Source organism: Ptychodera flava, chromosome 6 (assembly GCF_041260155.1).
Source record: "Ptychodera flava strain L36383 chromosome 6, AS_Pfla_20210202, whole genome shotgun sequence".
In the NCBI taxonomy this organism is placed as follows: Eukaryota; Metazoa; Hemichordata; class Enteropneusta; family Ptychoderidae; genus Ptychodera; species Ptychodera flava.
Window position 1 is genome coordinate 18,537,579 of NC_091933.1, and position 19,819 is coordinate 18,557,397.

At 38.8% G+C, this 19,819-nt stretch overlaps 2 protein-coding genes across 4 annotated transcripts; one reads left to right on the forward strand and one right to left on the reverse strand.

Annotated features, from left to right (window-relative positions):
- Positions 1 to 249: 249 nt before the first annotated feature.
- On the forward strand, positions 250 to 4,183 carry LOC139134238 (uncharacterized). Its single transcript, XM_070701151.1, has 5 exons — positions 250 to 412; positions 1,182 to 1,780; positions 2,051 to 2,235; positions 3,224 to 3,402; positions 4,112 to 4,183. Exons 2-5 carry the CDS (start codon positions 1,191 to 1,193, stop codon positions 4,181 to 4,183), a joined length of 1,026 nt encoding a protein of 341 aa, XP_070557252.1. The 5' UTR covers positions 250 to 412; positions 1,182 to 1,190.
- On the reverse strand, positions 4,058 to 11,896 carry LOC139135044 (apicoplast pyruvate carrier 1-like). Of its 3 annotated transcripts, none has more exons than XR_011552923.1 (9): positions 11,761 to 11,896; positions 10,000 to 10,104; positions 9,779 to 9,846; positions 9,167 to 9,288; positions 8,396 to 8,522; positions 7,975 to 8,111; positions 7,710 to 7,830; positions 6,185 to 7,244; positions 4,058 to 5,565 (listed from the first exon to the last, which is right to left on the reverse strand). XR_011552923.1 is itself a non-coding variant. In XM_070702232.1 (9 exons), the coding sequence occupies exons 2-9, from the start codon at positions 10,097 to 10,099 to the stop codon at positions 5,548 to 5,550; spliced, it is 885 nt and encodes a 294-aa protein (XP_070558333.1). In that variant the 5' UTR covers positions 10,100 to 10,104; positions 11,761 to 11,896; the 3' UTR covers positions 4,058 to 5,547. The 3 variants fall into 3 exon arrangements, 2 of the variants coding, with proteins under 2 accessions (XP_070558333.1, XP_070558332.1); XM_070702232.1 differs by having other exon boundaries at positions 7,053 to 7,244; XM_070702231.1 differs by lacking the exon at positions 4,058 to 5,565 and having other exon boundaries at positions 5,572 to 7,244.
- Positions 11,897 to 19,819: the final 7,923 nt, after the last annotated feature.

Below are 19,819 nucleotides of genomic sequence, written 5' to 3' on the forward strand. Positions count from 1 at the left end.
TTTCACTCGTTTACTATGAATCGTATACGTTTGTCCGTTAGACTTGGCATGCATACTGGGCGATTCAGTATCCATTATCATCTGCTCTTGTTGCATCTGCCATTTCAAAAAAAGACTATCACTTGAAAAAATTGTCCAAAGTTCAAATTACTTGGGCTTCAGTTGTGTTGAATCTCCTGAAATTCTTTTTTTGGCAGGAAATAAGAATACAAATGGTGTTTCGACATTTTCTTCTATTAGCTTGATCCAACCACTATCAGCACCTAATAAACGAATCACGAATCCCGAGCGCGCTGTGTATTATGGGATTGGGGCAAAGGTCAAGTGGGCATCAACCGACTCAGGCTTACGTAACTACGGTAAACAATACACAGACCGGCAACAATAATACGGAAGTTATCGTGCGAAACAGGTGCGTATCGATTATTTCTTCAGATTTACTCTCTATATTTTACTCACAACGACATTTACTTGTATCGCTGTCAGCTATTTAGCAGAATTATTCTTTCAAACCGAAAAAAATTACTATTTTACACGGTTCTCAAGTCCGATGCGTCGCCGGGGCCCGGACGCCGGGTAGGCGTACGTTATCGTAGATTACGTTCGATGGTATTCGCACGTTGATTTGTACAGAATGGAACCGAATCACAAAATAAATTTCTTTTTGATGTTTGTCGTTTCATAAATTGAGAAAACAAGTAAGATTTTGGCGATATTCTCCCCAAATATTTCCTTGAACGATCAACGTATTCGTAATGGATTTCCCGCCGTAACAAGTTACGGGTATCGACTGCTCGTTTTGGCGGTAAAACAAACACATAACTACCGAAGATCGAAATTTGGGTCTCGATCTTTGGCATAAATTCGTTAATATGAACATGTACCGTTAGTTATTTGTTTATTGGAATATAATTTATCGTATGATTTGTCGGTTTATAAAATTAAAAACTACACAAATTCGTAATGCAATGTGCTGTCATCAACTTATTTCGTTTCAAAAATAATAAGCTTATGAGCTAGCAAAAATAGGCCTACGCACCGTATTTTTTCAAATCTTATAGTGAATTTTTGGGTAAGTCTTAGTTGATTGATTGGAAATATTCAGGACTAGGTTGGCGAGCTCAACATGAAGAATAATCATATTTAGGTTTTTAATCCACTTCCTTTCAAATTTGTTGTAGATTACAAACATGGCAGAGATAATTAGTTATCGGACCATCAGTATGTGGAGAGTACCGGCACTGAAAGACTACCTCCGCAAACGAAATATGAAAACGTCAGGCAGGAAGGATGAGTTAGTGGCCCGAGTTTTTGCCGCCATGGAACAAAACATACCAGAGTCACCGACGGCTTCGGAAATGTCGGCTGAGAGGCATCTGTTTCTGGTGTCTCTTTTGACGACCCCAGAAGGGAACATTTTACCAGACCCTATGTCACTTGGAGATGGTTGGGTTGGTGAAGACCGTGGAATGGAAATGTGGCCTTCCATCTTCCTAAGCGATATTACCATGTACATTATGGCGAACCACCCTGGCAACGACGTACCTCTACAGCAACGTCTCTTGAATGAGTACAAGGAAGGGAAAGCATACAGGCTGTATACTGGTGGCTGGTTGAAAGAAATATTTTATCACGCAGTGTCCCAGCATTCAGAATATTGCTTTTTGAAAGCAAACTGCTGCCACACCATGAAGATTGGTGATGTTCCTCACACAGTTTGGATATGTGTATTAAAGAAAACTGGTGATATAAAAAGTGCCTATTGCTCTTGTACTGCCGGGTAAATATTCATCCACTCGTTCACTCACTCACTCACTCACATTCCCTTATACACGCATTCATTGTATTAGTGTCATCCACCTCAAACAATTATAAAATTGTCTCTAAGCAAAATACTTAAATATCGTCTCTGACATGTCTTGAAATGTTTCGTTCTGGTTCATACCTTCCATCCTATCTAAGACTATTTAGTAATATACTAAACTACAATTTTGCTATTATTCTATTAATTTACCAACAATCCGTTTTTCTTTCTTGTCACATTTCGCAGACTAGGATGTTCATGCATTCACATAACAGCGATGTTTTTTCGTGTTGAAGCGGCAGTCAGAACAGGCCAGACAAATGTAGCATGTACGTCTAAACTGTGCCAATGGAATATCCCAGCCAAGAAAACGCATATTGAACCATTGCGTGTGAAAGACATGGACTTCAAGGTCTCTAAATTCAGCAAAGGTATAATCACTAACATTCTATTGTTATTTTGTATCTATGTATTCAGTAGACTGTAAGGCCCAGTTGTGTTCTGGCGCTCCGTGCCAAGTCCCTACGACCCTGTTTTTGGGGGCGCAGGTACGGACCTCCCGCACACGACCGGGATTTGCGGTCTATGGATTCAGTACTTTCAGCCAAATATGTGTCGACCATATTCCTCCTGGCACTAATGATGCATGTTCTGAAAATTATGTCGTTATTTTCAAACATATTCAAGTCATTCGGAGTATTAAAAATGTCATCAACACCAAGTGGGGATAGTGACGATATTGTTATACGATTGTACATATTACTCTCAAATTTTACGATATAACAAATCTCACGTACAAAAGGTTAACGGAACAACGCAAGAAGTCTGTTTATGGATCTCCTCCATAAAAGAATAAAACTTTCTCGAAGATATTAATCATTAAAGTGTTTTGTTTACAGTTGCTTCAAGACCCCTTGTTGACAGGAGTCGAAAACAGTTTCGGCCTGACGGATATATACCGGAAGAAATGAAGATGTCAGACGTTCCAACCTGCTTGATATCTTGCAGACATCAGTCCCCAACGGATGTTATAGAGCCATGAGGGAAAATAAATTCCAAGTAGGAGGTGGAGCAGAAATGTCGGACTCTGTTGTGATTGATGCGATCTCTGAAGAAACAAAATCGATTTTGTTAGATGATCCAAAAGCTATCGAGGAAAATGAAATTTTAAAGCTTGCAAAGTTATCCGATACTACAGATGAATTTCTTTCCAAACTTAAGAATGTAAATTATAGTGATTATGATATTCATATGTTGGAAAGCAAAACTGTGGGTCAGCATTGTAATAGTTTATGGCGTAATCAACGTATTGGAAGACTAACTGCGTCTAAGTTTTATTCGATCTATACAAAGGTGAACACAATAAAAAATCATCCAAATAATTTACATAACATTGACTTTCTCTTAAAACAATATTAGGACATGATGTTTCCATTGACACTGTTGAATCTGTGAAGCATGGTCGAACACTTGAACCCGAGGCAAAGAAAGCGTACATCGAGCTGATGAAAAGCAAACACGAAGGATTCGGTCATAGGGAGTGTGGTCTGTTTGTCGATAAACATAAGCCTTATCTTGGTGCTTCACCGGATCTTGTTGTGAGCTGTAAATGTTGTGAAGTAGGATTAATGGAATGTAAATGCCCCTTCCGAATTCGCCATTCTGTTCCATCCGTGTATAATTTAGATTACATACAATTAGACGATAGTGGAAGTATTAAATTAAAAAGAAATCACCTATATTTCGCACAAATTCAGGGTCAGATGGCCATTACCGGCACACAATGGTGTGATCTATTCATATTTACTTTCGCCGGGAATCTTACACTTCGAGTTAACTTCGATGAGAAATATTGGTCAGACCTTGTGACCAACCTCGACTATTTTTTTAATACATATGTAGCTAATGAATTATTATCCTCTTGTGTTTGTAATTGAAGAGTAATATGGGAGAGACAGTGTATTTAAACTTTCACAGGAGTTATTAAGTTTACGTTCGTACCAGAAAATAAATAAAATGCGACAAGTTTTTTTGAATTTGAAATTAATACAGTGTTTATTTCGTTACTTACTGTAACAATATACAAGATAAGAATAACTTTTTCTATTTACATGGTCCATACAGCAGAACTAAGCTTACATACACAGTTTTGGATAAGTGTTGCAGATTGCTGAACATATCACAACGATGTCATCAGCTTTATCCAAAAGTGTGATTGGAATTCATTTTTCAAATTTTGAATGTTTTCAACCTTCTTATGGCTTTTTCAACAAAAATCCTCAAATTCGCAATTTCTTTTGTTCGTAGAACGTCACGCCTGGACATTTGTTCGTCACCTCGTTTGCCAGGGGGTATGTGAAGATGACAGTGTCTCAGTAATAGGTCATCAGCAATAGTGAAACCTTTGTCTGCCATTATTTCGTCATTGTATTGTAGTATGTCGTAGAACCCGCTCTGTCTAGTCAAGTACACGTCAGACGTTCTCCCACCCCATGTCTCAGATACAAAATTGAACATCCCACATGGCATAATAGAAACTAAAAATTTAATTGTTTCGTGATGTTTGTAATCAGAAAATGTGGCTGCACGCACAACTGGGTCCTTTGGTGCTTCAATGAAAACTTCCGTGCAGTCTATTATGTATCTAACATTCTTATACTTTGATTTTCTAAATTTCATGGGACAGTGTTGACTTGCCACTTCTCTCGGAGGGTTGTAAATAAGGCATTTTAGTTCACGGGCTAAAAATCGCAACCACGTGTTGATGATATTACTAACAGTACTTGAACTTATACCGAAACGATCAGCAAGATCTGCATTAGTACTGCCAAGACGCAATTTCATCAGTGTTAGAAGGAATTCATCCTTTTGTCTGAGTCGGCGACTTGGTCCAGATTTTTTTTGTGTCCGTGTAAACCTATGCACCTTGGTTGACAGTTTACTTGGACCCCTCCAGTATTTAAGTTTCGAAGCCTTACTTTGAAGGACTTTATCAAACAGGCTGTCGAAAGTTTTTCTGTTTGGCAATCCTGTAAAAAGTTTTGTTTTTCTATCATCAGAAAGGTTTAAATGACTGAAGGGCTGTTTGATTTTGTCGTTGATTTTGTTTTCAAGTTTTGAACTTCTCGTTTTAATATACCTGTATATTGTCTCAGCAAGTCTATCTCCCTGTCTTTAGCTTTCAGTTTCTCGGTGCATCTTTCGTTTATACATGTGCTGGGTTCACAAGGCGAAGAACAATAATCATGATCGTTATTGTGAGTTGTTATTGGCGATGACGATGTAATTGATGAAATTTTTGCAGAGTGTAGTGGAGCATCACTGGATGTTGGCAAAGATGCGCATTCGCTATTTCCATCACTGTCATCAGACTTGACGACAACAATCCTGTTCACTGGCTTCCGTCTGGAATTGATGATTTGTCGTCTAGTATAAGTATAGCCGAGGTATAGGGTAGGGTCGGGTGTTCTTTCGTTGGTGTGCCGTCGATGAAATGGCGAGAACAAACTCTAGAGTACCTGTTTGGTTTCCAGTTTTTACCGTTACCATCTTTTCGATTGATCAATCGTTGCCATCTGAGTCTACCCGATTCATCTTTGAGACCCGTTGGAAACGGGAAAAGGGTGAATGGTGGACGACAATTGCACCGCCCCTGTCCAAATAAGCAGTTGTGACTCGAGCAAACCTTTGCCATCCATTTTTCTAACCTGACGCCACTGTTTCCACAGCCGACTACACAACAATTACGATGTCCTGGCATTCTGAAAGGAAAGCATTTTAAAAGTTTAGTCACAAAGCAATAGATTGAAAATACACAATTTTCTGATAGTCTGTTAAAACATTATTTATGGCCAAAAATATGACCAGGTCATACAATATACAACTCGAAGGAGCACTTTGGAATTAAGTGACTTTTATGAGGTTATGGAGGATAAGTAAAGATCGAGACCCAAATTTCGATCTTCGGTAGTTATGTGTTTGTTTTACCGCCAAAACGAGCTGTCGATACCCGTAACTTGTTACGGCGGGAAATCCATTACGAATACGTTGATCGTTCAAGGAAATATTTGGGGAGAATATCGCCAAAATCTTACTTGTTTTCTCAATTTATGAAACGACAAACATCAAAAAGAAATTTATTTTGTGATTCGGTTCCATTCTGTACAAATCAACGTGCGAATACCATCGAACGTAATCTACGATAACGTACGCCTACCGGCGTCCGGGCCCCGGCGACGCATCGGACTTGAGGAACCGTGTAAAATAGTAATTTTTTTCGGTTTGAAAGAATAATTCTGCTAAATAGCTGACAGCGATACAAGTAAATGTCGTTGTGAGTAAAATATAGAGAGTAAATCTGAAGAAATAATCGATACGCACCTGTTTCGCACGATAACTTCCGTATTATTGTTGCCGGTCTGTGTATTGTTTACCGTAGTTACGTAAGCCTGAGTCGGTTGATGCCCACTTGACCTTTCCCCAATCCCATAATACACAGCGCGCTCGGGATTCGTGATTCGTTTATCATTTTAAATTTTTCGGCGATTAAATAATGCTTATGGAGCAGAAATTGAAATACGTATTCTTAAACTTACGTAACGATACTACTCAACACCCTTTTCGATCCTTAGGGGCAACGTCAAAAGATCGATGTTTGAAAAAAAAACTTAATTGCTTAAGTTTGGGGGTGGGGGGTTTTTGGCCAAATTAATTTCTGTGCAGTCAAAAACTATTTAACGTCTTTTTGGCAAATTTTACGATTTCAAGGTGGTTTTTTAATTTTCATATAATTCAATGGTACATTGGTACGTCGTTTGAAAGAATTAGTACAGGGTATGAGTCCGCAATGTTTTTCAATTTTAGGTCAGTTAAGTAAGAAGGGGGAGTGGGGGGTCTGAGGCCAAACTTAAGCAATTAAGTTAGATTTATTATATTGAACTTTTGATGTTGCCCCTTAATTGGCCCATATATGGCATATTCAGACAGACAAACGGGCTTAAACAACAAACAAATATTATTATTCACTGCCATTCGTCTGTAACAGGTCAAGTTCCCGATGAATGGAGTGTAGTCGTCTGGCTGGTTGTATATTTGTCGGTCGGTTATTTTGGAAGGAAAGGAGGCTGATGGGTGGAAGGAAGTCTGCATAGATAAGAAGACGGGTAAAAGCAAATCACGAGATTACATTTTCACTTTCGTGTGAACAAATAACACAGATGGGGATAGCAGAATGTATACAAACCCTTACTTTGTACATAGATGATACCAACACATCGGTTACCATGTTGAGAGCAAATGTAAACCACAATGTCCAGAATGCTCTGGTCCGAACAACTGCACTAGGTTTCAAGTTATTGCCACTGCTTCTTGAGTCTTTTTCATCGCCTTTGGAAACGATATGAAGTCTTTCAGACGTACTCTCCCTGTTCAGAGACAATATCTTGCGAAAAACGAGAAGAATGTCAAGAATTAAGAGGAAAAATAGATGCTAGTTGTTTTCACTGATATATTGCTTGGAAGTACCAAATCAAAGTTTAGAGATTCCAGAAAAACAATTTGCAATTATGTGAGACACGGTGTAATGAAATTGAATGGATGAAATGACTGTATTATTGTGGAAAATATGTAAACACCTTAGGCGCGACTTGTATTTCGTCTCTCCCGTACTGTATACTCTCCTTTAAATACGTGTATTTTCAACCGCTAACGTGACGTTTGCTCTCTCTAGTAAACAATTGTAAGTAAAATGAAAGATAATCGGATCCATCAAACTCTTTTAAACGATTCGCTACAGGTATAGGCATATAGAAGGTCCAAAATACTGTAATATTTTGCAAATATTGATACACATGGTGACATAGATAAGTATTCTTACAACATTGTAAATGAACAAAATTATACTCACTTCACTTTCTGGAGGGTCGACCATGAATAGCGTTCCAATGAGTTGGAGAACTATACAGCAACCTCCAAGAAACAAGAAACATGTCGGTGTTCTATCCAATATTTCCTTTTGGTCAAAATACCTGTTCGGAAGTAATTTGATAAAGTTCTACTAATCAACCAAATACTGAAGTTAATTTCTAATACTGCGCAATATGATCCCTTTACTGCACTTGCATAGATTTCAGTGAGGACAGATTGGATAAACAAGACTAGGGTATACTTACTTTCCGGCGGGCGTCTCTGTTGGCAAGAGATTTTTGGGATTAATATATGCAGTCTGAAGTTGATTGAATAATAAGCTGCTGCCACCGATTCCAGTGGCTACAAGACCACTGACAATACCCTTGTGTTGCGGAAACCACTGTAAAAGATGACAGATGAAAATGACGTCATTTGACTGTAGCAAAATTTTCATATTTGAAAGACTTTTCAATATAATACTCTTCCTCCTCCTCCTCAAAAAACACCATCGATGACACTCTTTATATTTTTTGTTGACGTGATCTTCTTGTTAATTTATTTCTCTCCTCAAAAGACCGAAGTTCCATGAGCAAAATGATCGGATCTTTGAAGTTTTTTTGCCACAGTTGTGTTCGTGTCTTATTTTGACATTCCCCGACGCAAAAGGCACCAAACATCTCTTACCCTCATTCCGCAAGTGATGACCGTTCCATAGGCAAAACTACCACCTATACCAATCATCACTCCGTATGTGATAATTACAAGGTAAAATGAGTACTTGATGCTAAAATACGTCAGCAATACACCAGCACTGTAATTGTGGAAATAGAATCGTTGTTATGATCTCTTTTATGGTACCTTGTCAAAATGTTTACATGATTAAAAATGCTTGCAGCATCATAGCCAGCCTATCGAAAATATGCCAGCGAAGCTATTAGTATTATTCACCTCCAAAGTGAACGACTTAAACTTTTTCTCAAACTTTCCTAAGTGCAATTTTTAACCATTCTCTCTGCAATCAACAATTAAAATGGGGGGGGGGGGCGGTCGACGTGCAAAGTTTGGAACTAGCGAATCAAATTGTCCAACATTTTGCGATATTTAAAATTCAAAATGGCCATCATCCCTGTGTAAACTCTAAGGGCAAAATAAATATTGGATTTTCGAAATACTAAGATGGTTGAAGTTTTTCTTTCTCCAAGAGCTTTAAAATATGAGCCCCCATAAGTGGTAGATCAGAAAAGAACTGTAGAAGTTTGAGGGTCCGAATATCTATCCCCCAGGCGCGTTCTACCTATCTGATTGTTGAGTCTCTGTCGAGTTTTTCTACCCTGCAATGAGGATATTCTTACTTGTAAAATGATTTTATTTATCATGATCAGGCGTACTTCCACTGTCACAGGGACTTTTAGCTTTTGTAGTTCATGCCAATGATCGTGGTTGGTGGCATTTTACCTTAGAATAGTACTGCCGATGAATACTGTCAAGCGTGCTCCAAACTTGTTATCTAAGAGACCACCAAGGTATACACAGATTGCTTGCATAATGCCACCTGATGTAAATATCCATGTTGCCATCTGAAATGGCAAATTTACAACAATACTTTGATTTCATGGCTTTTATGATAATATGTGCCTGCGTGAGTAATTCATTGGATTTAAGAACTAATTTTGACCATTTTTCTGATTATGAAGCATTTAATACGGAAACTTATTCACTTCTTAACATTCTGAAAATAAACAATCAAGAAATGTGTTGATTCGAATAAGACAATGTTTTAATCTTGCTACAGTGATATTAATATGAAAACACGACAGTTTTGATACAGAAATAAGAGGCAGAACTGAAGAATAGTTGGTTTTTACATCTTTGCTCATCGAAGGCAGATTGTGATAAGCAATGATTTAAGAAAAAACGTGGATGTGGTCAGCCACACTTTGTCAAAGTAGGTTTCCAATATTTGAATTCAAACGCAATAAAAAATAGTACAAAACATGGCGCCTTGCCCACCTTTGAGAATGAAATGCCGAGTTCTACAATGCAAAGCTACACACAATAGTACCTTACCTCGTATGTAAGATTTGATGGTTTGCTTCGTTTTCTGATGTAGGATGTTAAGTATGGAGATAGGTTACCTGTTCAGATTTGGAGAAAAAATGTATTTTAAGTACACAATAATTGGAGGTAGATGCACGTTAACCTATTTTTATTGCATAGATACTGCCACCACGATATCGTTGAATGGATCGTGCTATCCAATAATGAGATAGACAAACGAATGTACTTACCAAATGTGGTATATATACCTATTGAGAGATTAATCAATATTCCACCTACAACAGCGACCATTCCACGCCATTTTCTACCGCTCCGACTAGCACTGGACATGTTTGCTGATGACAGGAGAGAGATACAAACACTCCGAGTCACGATAAAGATGTATTCACAGAACAACATACACTCTTAGAAAACATTTTAGCTGAGTTCTGTGTATAGCATGGGAGCAGCTTAGAAATTGTAACTACAGTGGTTTTAATGTAAATCTAGAAAAGTCTGTGAAAACAATTATATTTGAGGAGAGGGGGAAGCTTTTTGCAGCTGCTCTCCCTACAATTTGAAACTTTCCCGCTTGCCTACTAGTAGTGTTCGCATCTCTGCACAGTCCAGAATTTGCTCCCGAAACTTCAAATTGAAACACTTTTGCACTGACGGACTTCTCCCTGCCACATGAACTTTTACTTCGCTTTGGCAATTCTCACTCACACACAAATCTAGCCACCATTTAGTCGCTGGAATTTTTTGGCCAAATTATCCATCGACTGACTGAAAGAATGAATATTTTCCCTTTGTTGACGAATAAGGAATCGTCAACAGGTATGCCCGAGAACAAAATACCTGCGAACACCTGTGCCCGAAAACGACTTTGATGACTCCCTATTTCATTCTCTACTAACCGACCTCAGGTGCCATTGTATACATACGTAAATGCTTCGAACGATGTATGTACATGGGTTAAACATAATGAACGCAAAAAGAAAGTATTCCGAAATCAGTACTTGATGAAGTCACTGATATTAAATGATAATTGCTTTGTCATTTTAATTGACGAAAACATTTATCACAGAGTGTTCATTTTTAATATTAATAACTTACATATTGTCGTCAAAAGAAACATCAAAACCCTGAATTATTCAAGCACAACCTAAATATACTGATAACACGATTGGAACTAATTTGGGATAACTGGATCTTAATATTTTGCAATTTTTCAAAAGTGTTAGGTGCCGTATAGCTGAATGTTGCAATATAACAAATTACTAGACGTATCTATTTTCCCATTACGTGACTATTCTGGCGAATCGCTGAACGGAATGAGCCTTTGGCGTGTTATAAAATGATATATGCTAGATATTATATGTTACGTAATGCTAGACTTATATGTTCGATTTTATTATCATGAGAGAGTGGTGGCATTGCACAGAATGAGCCATTGTTACAAGGTTTGCTTGTCTCTTAGAAATTAGTCATGTCCCGATATCTTTGAATATAAACGTTGTTAATATGAAGAAACAAACAGGTACTGCAACTGATTTTTGTCTCTTGGTGCACTCACATGAAGAATTATTTGCTCCTTTGCAGTTTTATCAACATAACTCCAGTAATCGCCCTCAAAATGGCTATCACTGCCGATTTATTTATCACTTTGACAGGTCCCGACCTGGTAGAGTTTTGTTGCATTAAATACGTACCAGTATAGTTTCTTTTGTCTCTTTGGTAGAGTCCCATTCAGAATCAATTACCTTGTCTATGGTGGGTTTACTAAGCAGTTTTGCCTGTTTAACTCTGTGTTTGCCCAAGGGAAAGGTTGCAGTAACCAGTGTTTTTCACAATATAATTGTTTTGCTGCCTCTTTGCCGAGAGACTCGTTTCATATATAGTGCCTACCAGCTCAAGGCTGTTGCTTGTTCTTATTCATGTTACTATCTCTTGCAGTTTTGTCAACTGTAAATAAGGGATTTGCGGGTCGATGTATATGTTCACGTACTTACCTATGTAATGAATGCAGCATTCAAAGAGAAGAAATCGATGGCTGAACTTTTCCAGAATCAGAGTTTTCTCTCAGTTTACAAGTCTCTTCACAATTTGATAGAGAGTATCAACATATCGTTACCCCGAGACTGTGGTTTATGTACAAACATTAAAAGAAAAACCGTTACGTAACAAACGATCCACGCAGTAATTGTTCCAAAACAATTGTTGAAAAAGCCCAAAAATAGCTGTACAGGAGTGTGTGCATAATAGATTATAAACATATACCGTATTGCCCATGAACAAGTCAAGACAGGCTTTCACCTGTAAGTCAAAACCTTACTGAGACGAAGACAGATTTTATACGCATCAGTTGTTCATGAATGTTTCCCATAAGCTTGTTTGATTAAATATCAGTCTGAGATTTTAATAGTCAGAACTGTCTGATGTTCTGCTTCAAGGGGCTCTTAGTACCAAACATTTAAGATTCTTCGAAAGCACAGTGGGAAACCAACTATCCTGATGACCTCACCTAGTACATAATGTAATCGTTTAGCAAGGTTGTGAAGATTCCAATCATGCAGACGTTGGTGTAGCACATACATGTCAGCTTTTCATAGTGAAAACTGCTGTAATAAGCCTTTATCTGTTGCATCGGGAAACTTAGTGCATGGGAATTCTGTTTCTGGCATCGCTGCACATAGATTATGCACTAGTTTCGTGTGCTTGTTTATACGCGGGTAGCTGATATTAATTACGGAGGCAATTTGCTTCTAAGAAAAGTTTGGTTCAAACTGATACAAAGCTCAATATAGTTTACGTTAGAAAACGTGACAAACAACACAAAAATGATGGTAAATTAACACCCAACTTGTTGATTGGCCAGCATTAGCCATCCAGGCGACAATTTGGACATTTATGAAAAGCAATAATTGGCATATCAAATGAATGGACATCGTACAGCGACATATGACCCAATTTATTTATTTATTTATTTATTTATTTATATTGACAAGAATAATCGATTCGGAAGCTTATTTTTGGGGTTCTAATTCAAACATATGGCAGCAGTTTCAACTTCTCCAATTTTCCAAATTGGCTGCACGATCTAGCGGTGATTGGCTGTTCTGTCAATGATAATATTAGTTCATCTCTAATGGACTTCATACAAAAGTGACGTGCTAATTTTGTCGAAGTGTAAATCAGCTATGTAACCGATACGTCCTGACGGGGTTGAAAATGGCCTGAATTCTCAACGATGCATAATTTCTAGCCAATGAAAAAATGCAACGGACAGCAATGTAAGCATAGGGCCGTAAGGCATTATTGGTCATAACCATAGTGTAAAAATTTATGGTATCAATAAATTTATGATTGTGAATATTGTGAATAAAAATGAATATTTCTGCCATTATTGTGTACTTATTTAGGTACCAAACTACACTAGAATCGTGAATGGTGAATGCTGATCACTATTTATGCCATATTCACACAGTTGCAGTCCAGACCCACGAAGTAGGGTCTATAGTAGATTGATGACCTCTGTCCCTTTGCTTTTCTCGGCAGCAGTCACCAACCATAGCATTCACCCCTGGACTAGTCTTGCAGAGACCCTGCGATTCGCGTTCTTCCCTGTTGGAACACGCGCGCGCCCTTCAGAGACGCGACGCGAATCCCAGGGTCTGGACGTTCTTGCAAGCGACCGGTCGGATTTCTGCCTGATCCGGGTACTTTATAGAACTCCATACATCCGTTAATCAAAACAAAAATGACAGGTAGCATAGCCAAATAAAATGAAAAATGAAAAATAAAAACATACCACGTATATAGGTCTACTAGTATATATTCTCTCCGCCCAGTTAGATAGGTGTTTCTTTTGACGTCACTACCCTTATGAATATTCATATACTTGCAAGAACTGACAGTCGCTGTGTCTGGCAGCGCGTGCTCACAACTGCACAGCGTAGCCTTCGAATAAAGGCCCAACTTTGGCGCGCACAAAACAAGGCACAGCGACTGTGCAGTGGGGACGCACATAGGCGATTTTTCCGTTGTTGCTAGGCGTGTCTATTCCAGATTCTGTCGTCGCTAAGGCGAGACGACGGGCGCCACCGAGTCGAAGCTGACTGACAGGGCGACACATCAGGTAAGCTGAGCTCTCCAAATTTCATTAAATTTTGACCGTTAAATTAGATAAATATGTTTTAAGTGCGTTGGTTCTAGTAGATTGATGGTCCGACAGTTGTTTTGATGGCTTTTTCCAAACATTTTTTTCGGAAATACGGCAAAAACTTTCAATGTCAATTGTGGGTGGGTTGTGACATATCTGGCAGAAACTTGCGAAATTAATACCGTCGTTTGAGAAGTTAACATTTCCGTCTCATGGGTTTAATTTGTAAAGTTTTGGTAAATTTATTATCCTTACTCATCATTTAATGTGCTGGAGCAAAATCGGCTTGGGGAAGATCGGATGGCGTTCTGAGATTGATTTATTTTCAGCTATGTACAAACCGGAAGCGAGCCAAGGAGGCCGTACAACATGCCCGGTAATCGATTGCAACTAAAATAATATTGCAAGGTTTAACGGAAATGTTATTTTGCAGAACATCTCTTTGGGATGAGCGAAAAATCTTCCTCCGTATCTGACAGTTTCATTAGTTTCCATCGCAACATTCTGTGTAGAGAAATAATATTTCTTCCCTTTTCATCAAAAAATATAATATAAACAGATCTGATGACAAGCTCTCTGTTTGATAGCTGAAAGCTGCATTCTAAATATAAAAAGCACTGTTTATGTGTAGGATAAAAATACTTGTGTCAATAATATGTACATGCATAAAACTCGTAAGGCTGCGTTCACAAAAAACGGTTAAGGGGGCTGGAGGAATTCAGGGGGGATTCGAAATATTTTGGTGAGGGGGCCTTGAAAATTTGCTCCACCTGTAGGGGGAACTTGAAAATTTTTGGTTCCCTTTTATGTTTTACATTTTCCAATTCAAAGTTTTTGTAGGTAATTCAATGAAAAATGAATACAATTTTTATGTCATCGAATTGTTGTAATGTTAGTAATAATTTAACAAAATCTAGAACCATTTTTGTTACATTTCATGACTTTTATCTCGAAAAAATCTAAACATGTGTGATTTGTCGTAAAAAGCCAAATGAGCCTAGTTACACAGGGCAGAAGCTGCAAATGTTGATGATTTCTGCAATATTTCTATGTAATATATCAACTACAGTTTCTTGCTGTCTCCCTACAGCATGCTCAAACACACAATATTCAGTTTGTCGACAAAACCTGTATATACAAATATGTATTTGGTGACAATTTAATTAGAGTTCAGACTGACAGTCAGTGATACAAATGCATGGTACACATACACAGGCTGTGATAGCAAGCTGAATATTGGACAGTTCAAGATGCTGTAGGGAGTAGAACAAGAACTCAGTTGTATAAACTGAACAAAAATATTGTCAAAATTATCAAAGTATCACTATCAGATTCTGCCCTGCTACTGCAGTGTCACTGTTACTGCATACCTGAGCAGTGCAGAGATAGTTCTGACTCTGATGTACACGGTAGTTGAAGAAGGGTTTCGGTCAAATGACGATCATGACAGTGAAACATACAGGCCAGGGAGCAACATATGGAAGACCAGGAGACTTGAAAAGTGATCGTGAATTTTTGAATTGTGGCATATGAGAATAAATCAAATATTAAAGAAAAACATGGGGTCACCATGCTTGATTTTCTATATTTTCATATTTTTGTCATAAAATGATACAAAAGTAAAACTTTGAACAGTGAGGACTAAATGAAAAAAATATGTGACTAAATGGCATTATTTATTTTTAACCAAATTTGCCATTATTACACCCAAAATTTCAGAGATTAAAACATTTATTTGATGGAACTTTTTAGCCATCCAGTATTGTCCATTTCGAGTAGCATCTAATTCATATATGTCTTGGACTTTTTGAAACAAATTTTTGGTAAGTCACTGTGCTCAGTTTTTGACAACATGGCAATGAGCCAGAATTCACAATTTGCCTACTCTCTGATGATCGTCATTTTTTGTGCTCTTCGGCAGCAACAATTGACCTGGACAGAGTTGGATGAACTCAAGATGGCTTAGACCGATAAATCCAAAAAGTTCACTGATGCCTTTAAGATGAATCAATTTAAGAACTTGTCTCAGGAATATGACTTTACAAAGTGCTAATAGCAGGTAGTGTTGAACACCTGTGAGCGGAACGCCGCAATACGTGATTTTTTCTGCATACACATCCTTTACAAATATGTGGGATTGTGATAGTTGGGGGGAACTTGAAAAATTTTGATCATATAGAGGGGGGGGGCATTTGAAAATTATTTAGGGTATTGAGGGGGGATCTGAAAAAATAAGATTATCGCGATTCCTTCAGCCCCCAGAGTAAATAACTAGGTGTTGGAACAGCTAATGATGTGAGAGCTCTATGGGATCTATGCATTTACATTAAGAAGGCCCAATGTGTATTTTTTTTAATTGGATACATACCTTAAAATGTTATTTATAATTCCCATTTAATGTATTGTCATTACATTTGTTTTCTACTTGCAGATCACGGAACATCTATACAGTGAAAGAACTGACACAGAAAGTGCAAGAAGAATGTTTTGATTTTTTTATTTAATTTTTTGCAATAAATGTTGACCTTAACAATATTCCTGACTGTCCGGCAATTTTATTTAGTTGTGGCAATATGGAAGCTTGGAATAAGTGTTGAATGTGTTTCAAAAATTGTCTGGGTGTAGTACCCTTTGCTAAATTACAACATGCATGGCACAGAAATATTTTATTCTATCTGAAATAAATACCAAGATGACTAAATCAAAGCCTCAGCAGTCTTGCAATCATTTTTGAAGGCAATATATGACTGGATGTGCGCCTAGACATAAGAGCAAATAATACCTGAAATATACAGTAAAGCCCCATTAGCTGTATCTTTTCTACACATGCACTTTGCAATGCTCACCAAAATATATTATCTGATTTTCAAAGATAGCTTTTGCATTCCCTGTCATTACTCGAATCCATATTTGGAAGCCAAAAATTATTGTATTGTTAAAAATCCAAGTTGTACATTCTTCACCAAATTTGGAAACTTTTTTATCACATTTTGGGAAGAACTTTGGCTTTAGTCACTTTTGATTGGAAATCATATTTAAAAATCATCCTAAAATACAGCTAATGTGGCTTAAAACAAAACACCTTTTTCCTAAAAAAAAAGGATGTAGGTTGTGTTACAATGATCATACGTAGGCTTACTTTGTTAAAAGAAAGGAAAAAATCATTTATAACAAATTACAAAATGGATACGAAGCATGATTTCTGAACAAAAAGGCAATGATGATGAAAAATGAAATTCTAATAAAAACGACAGAGATGGCAAAGGTCATCGGTAGAGGGCGGCTTTATTTACTCGCTAGGTCATGGTCGATGGTGTTTTGGGCACATTTTAAGTTAACATTTCCGTCTCACGGCTTTAATACAAAAACCGAATACGTAGTCTTAAAACTTAGTATCTGCGCTATCGATCACTGGCCAAATCTAACTTGGGGACGACAAGGTGACGGAGTAAAACGCTAAAATTTAGGGCGGTGTGAGTAATTTTGAGGGTAGGAACGCACGCGACGACTTTGTTTTTCACCATATTTTTTCACAAAATGGACAATTTTGTGTCAAACGTCTGTTCCACCCCATAGGTTACGTTGATATCTTCCATAGTATTTAGTTTTTACGGCACACGGAACACGGGTAGACAGACCCTAGGCGAAAAATCTCCATGGTTTCAATTGCAGAATGCGGCGATATAAATTTGAATTTTTTCGTTCCATACCCCCCACGTAGAGAAGTTCGATTTGGTGCGTTCCGACTATGTGCGTCGCCACTGGAGGGTCACAGGTAGTCTGGCAGAGACCCTGCGATTCGCGTTCTTCCCAGTGTCAAACAGTTGCACGCGCGCGCCCTTCAAAGACGCGACGCGAATCCCAGGGTCTGGACGTTCTTGCAAGCGACCGGTCGGATTTCTGCCTGATCCGGGTACTTTACAGAACTCTACGCATCCGTAAATCAAAAACAAATGACAAGTACCATAGCCAAAATAAATGTAAAATGACAAATAAAAACATACCGCGTTTATAGGTCTACTAGCTACTAGTATAATATTCACTAAGCCCAGTTAGATAGGTTTTTCTTTTGACGTCACCATCCTTATGAATATTCATATCCTTGCAAGAACTGACAGTGGCTGTGTCTGGCAGCGCGTCGTCTCGCAGCACAGCGTAGCTTTCGAATGCAGGCCCATCGCGGCGCGCACAAAAGCAGGCACAGCGACTGTGGAGAGTCTAGCAGAGACCCTGCGATTTCGCTGATCACTGCGTCTCACGTGACTAGCTAGACGCAGCACGTAGTAAGAGGCAGATACCGGCAAACCGCCATTTTGAAATTAGACAGTTTTGGTCTCCCGGAAGTTGTTGATTGCGCATGCCCGCACATAGTGCATCATTTTTTATCGCGTGCTTTTTAGTCTAGTCTGGTACCTGCCAATATTTCAAAACTTGTAAGAATGTTAATTAAATCCTCGATTAAATTCTAGCCACGTTCGCTGTGATAATTTTAGCTTTACTTGCAAGTAAAATTGAACAGCCAATGACAGCGCCCCATGATTCAACCAATCAGATTTCGTAATTCGATACATGGCGGTTTCCCGTTACCTGCCTCTTTGTGCTTGTCACTGAGGCGGGGACCAGCCAACCCTGCGATTCGCGTTCTCCCCTGTTGGAACACGCGCGCCCTTCAGAGACGCGACGCGAATCCCACGGTCTGGACGCAATCTCCAGGCAGAGTCATCTTATCGCGTGTTACCCACAATTCCTGATGTATTCGATTCGGCGATAAGTGACTCTGCCACAGGTGTCCTGTTTACGTGGTAAATCTCCACATACCGATCCGCAAACCGGAAGTCAGCTCGAAAACCGACAGTGTGACGAACTCGCTCAAAATACAAAGTCAATCAACCATGCAAAAATGTTCATCGGTTTGAAAACTAATTACTATAAGTTTATAGCAAAACACGAACTGGAAAAATATAATTACCATTGGAACTACTTTTAAATAGTGTAATTATTCGGGAAGAAACAAGGCTTTGACCTGTTCTGACCTTTGGGCAAATCCCCTGTATCGTCTGCTGATGATGTATTTTCTTAACTTGTGACCCCTCTTGCACTCGAAGTTATTTACCAAGGTCGTATATATGAATACTCAAAAGCAAGAACAATAAATAAACACTGAAAAGAGAAAATGGCGTTTTTATTTGAATTTGTACATAACTGTGCGCGTGCTGGAACGAATTCGAACTGCCGCGCGTTACTGTGGCAATACCATAGCTACAGTGCGCGACAGGTAAAAAAGTAGTTCATTGACGTTCCAATGACCTCGGGGTCACATGAATATTAATCTGCCTGTGCCAGAGATACTTATTAGCGTACGCGCGATAAGAACTCTGGTTCCGAGAGTGGGTCTGGACGTTCTTGCAAGCGACCGGTCGGATTTCTGCCTGATCCGGGTACTTTATAGAACTCCACACATCCGTTAATCAAAACAAAAATGACATGTAGCATAGCAAAAAAATGAAAAATGAAAAATAAAGCCATACCGCGTATATAGGTTTACTAGCTACTAGTATATATTCTCTCCGCCCAGTTAGATAGGTGTTTCTTTTGAGGTCACTACCCTTATGAATATTCATACCCTTGCAAAAACGGACAGTCGCTGTGTCTGGCAGCGCGTGCTCACAGCTGCACAGCGTAGTTTCGAATGCAGGCTCATCGTGGGCGGCGCACAAAAAAAGGCACAGCGACTGTGGAGAGTCTACCCCTGGACCTACTCAACAGCTAGCCCTGGGTTCCATCGGCGCGGAGTTCGAGGCCGCGTTCGTGTGTACGGTGACGCTTCTATGGCCTCTCACACCGCCGCCATGGTGCCACCCATAGAAAAAACAGCGAGCGCGCAGCACTTTGCTGCGTTTCACATTTCC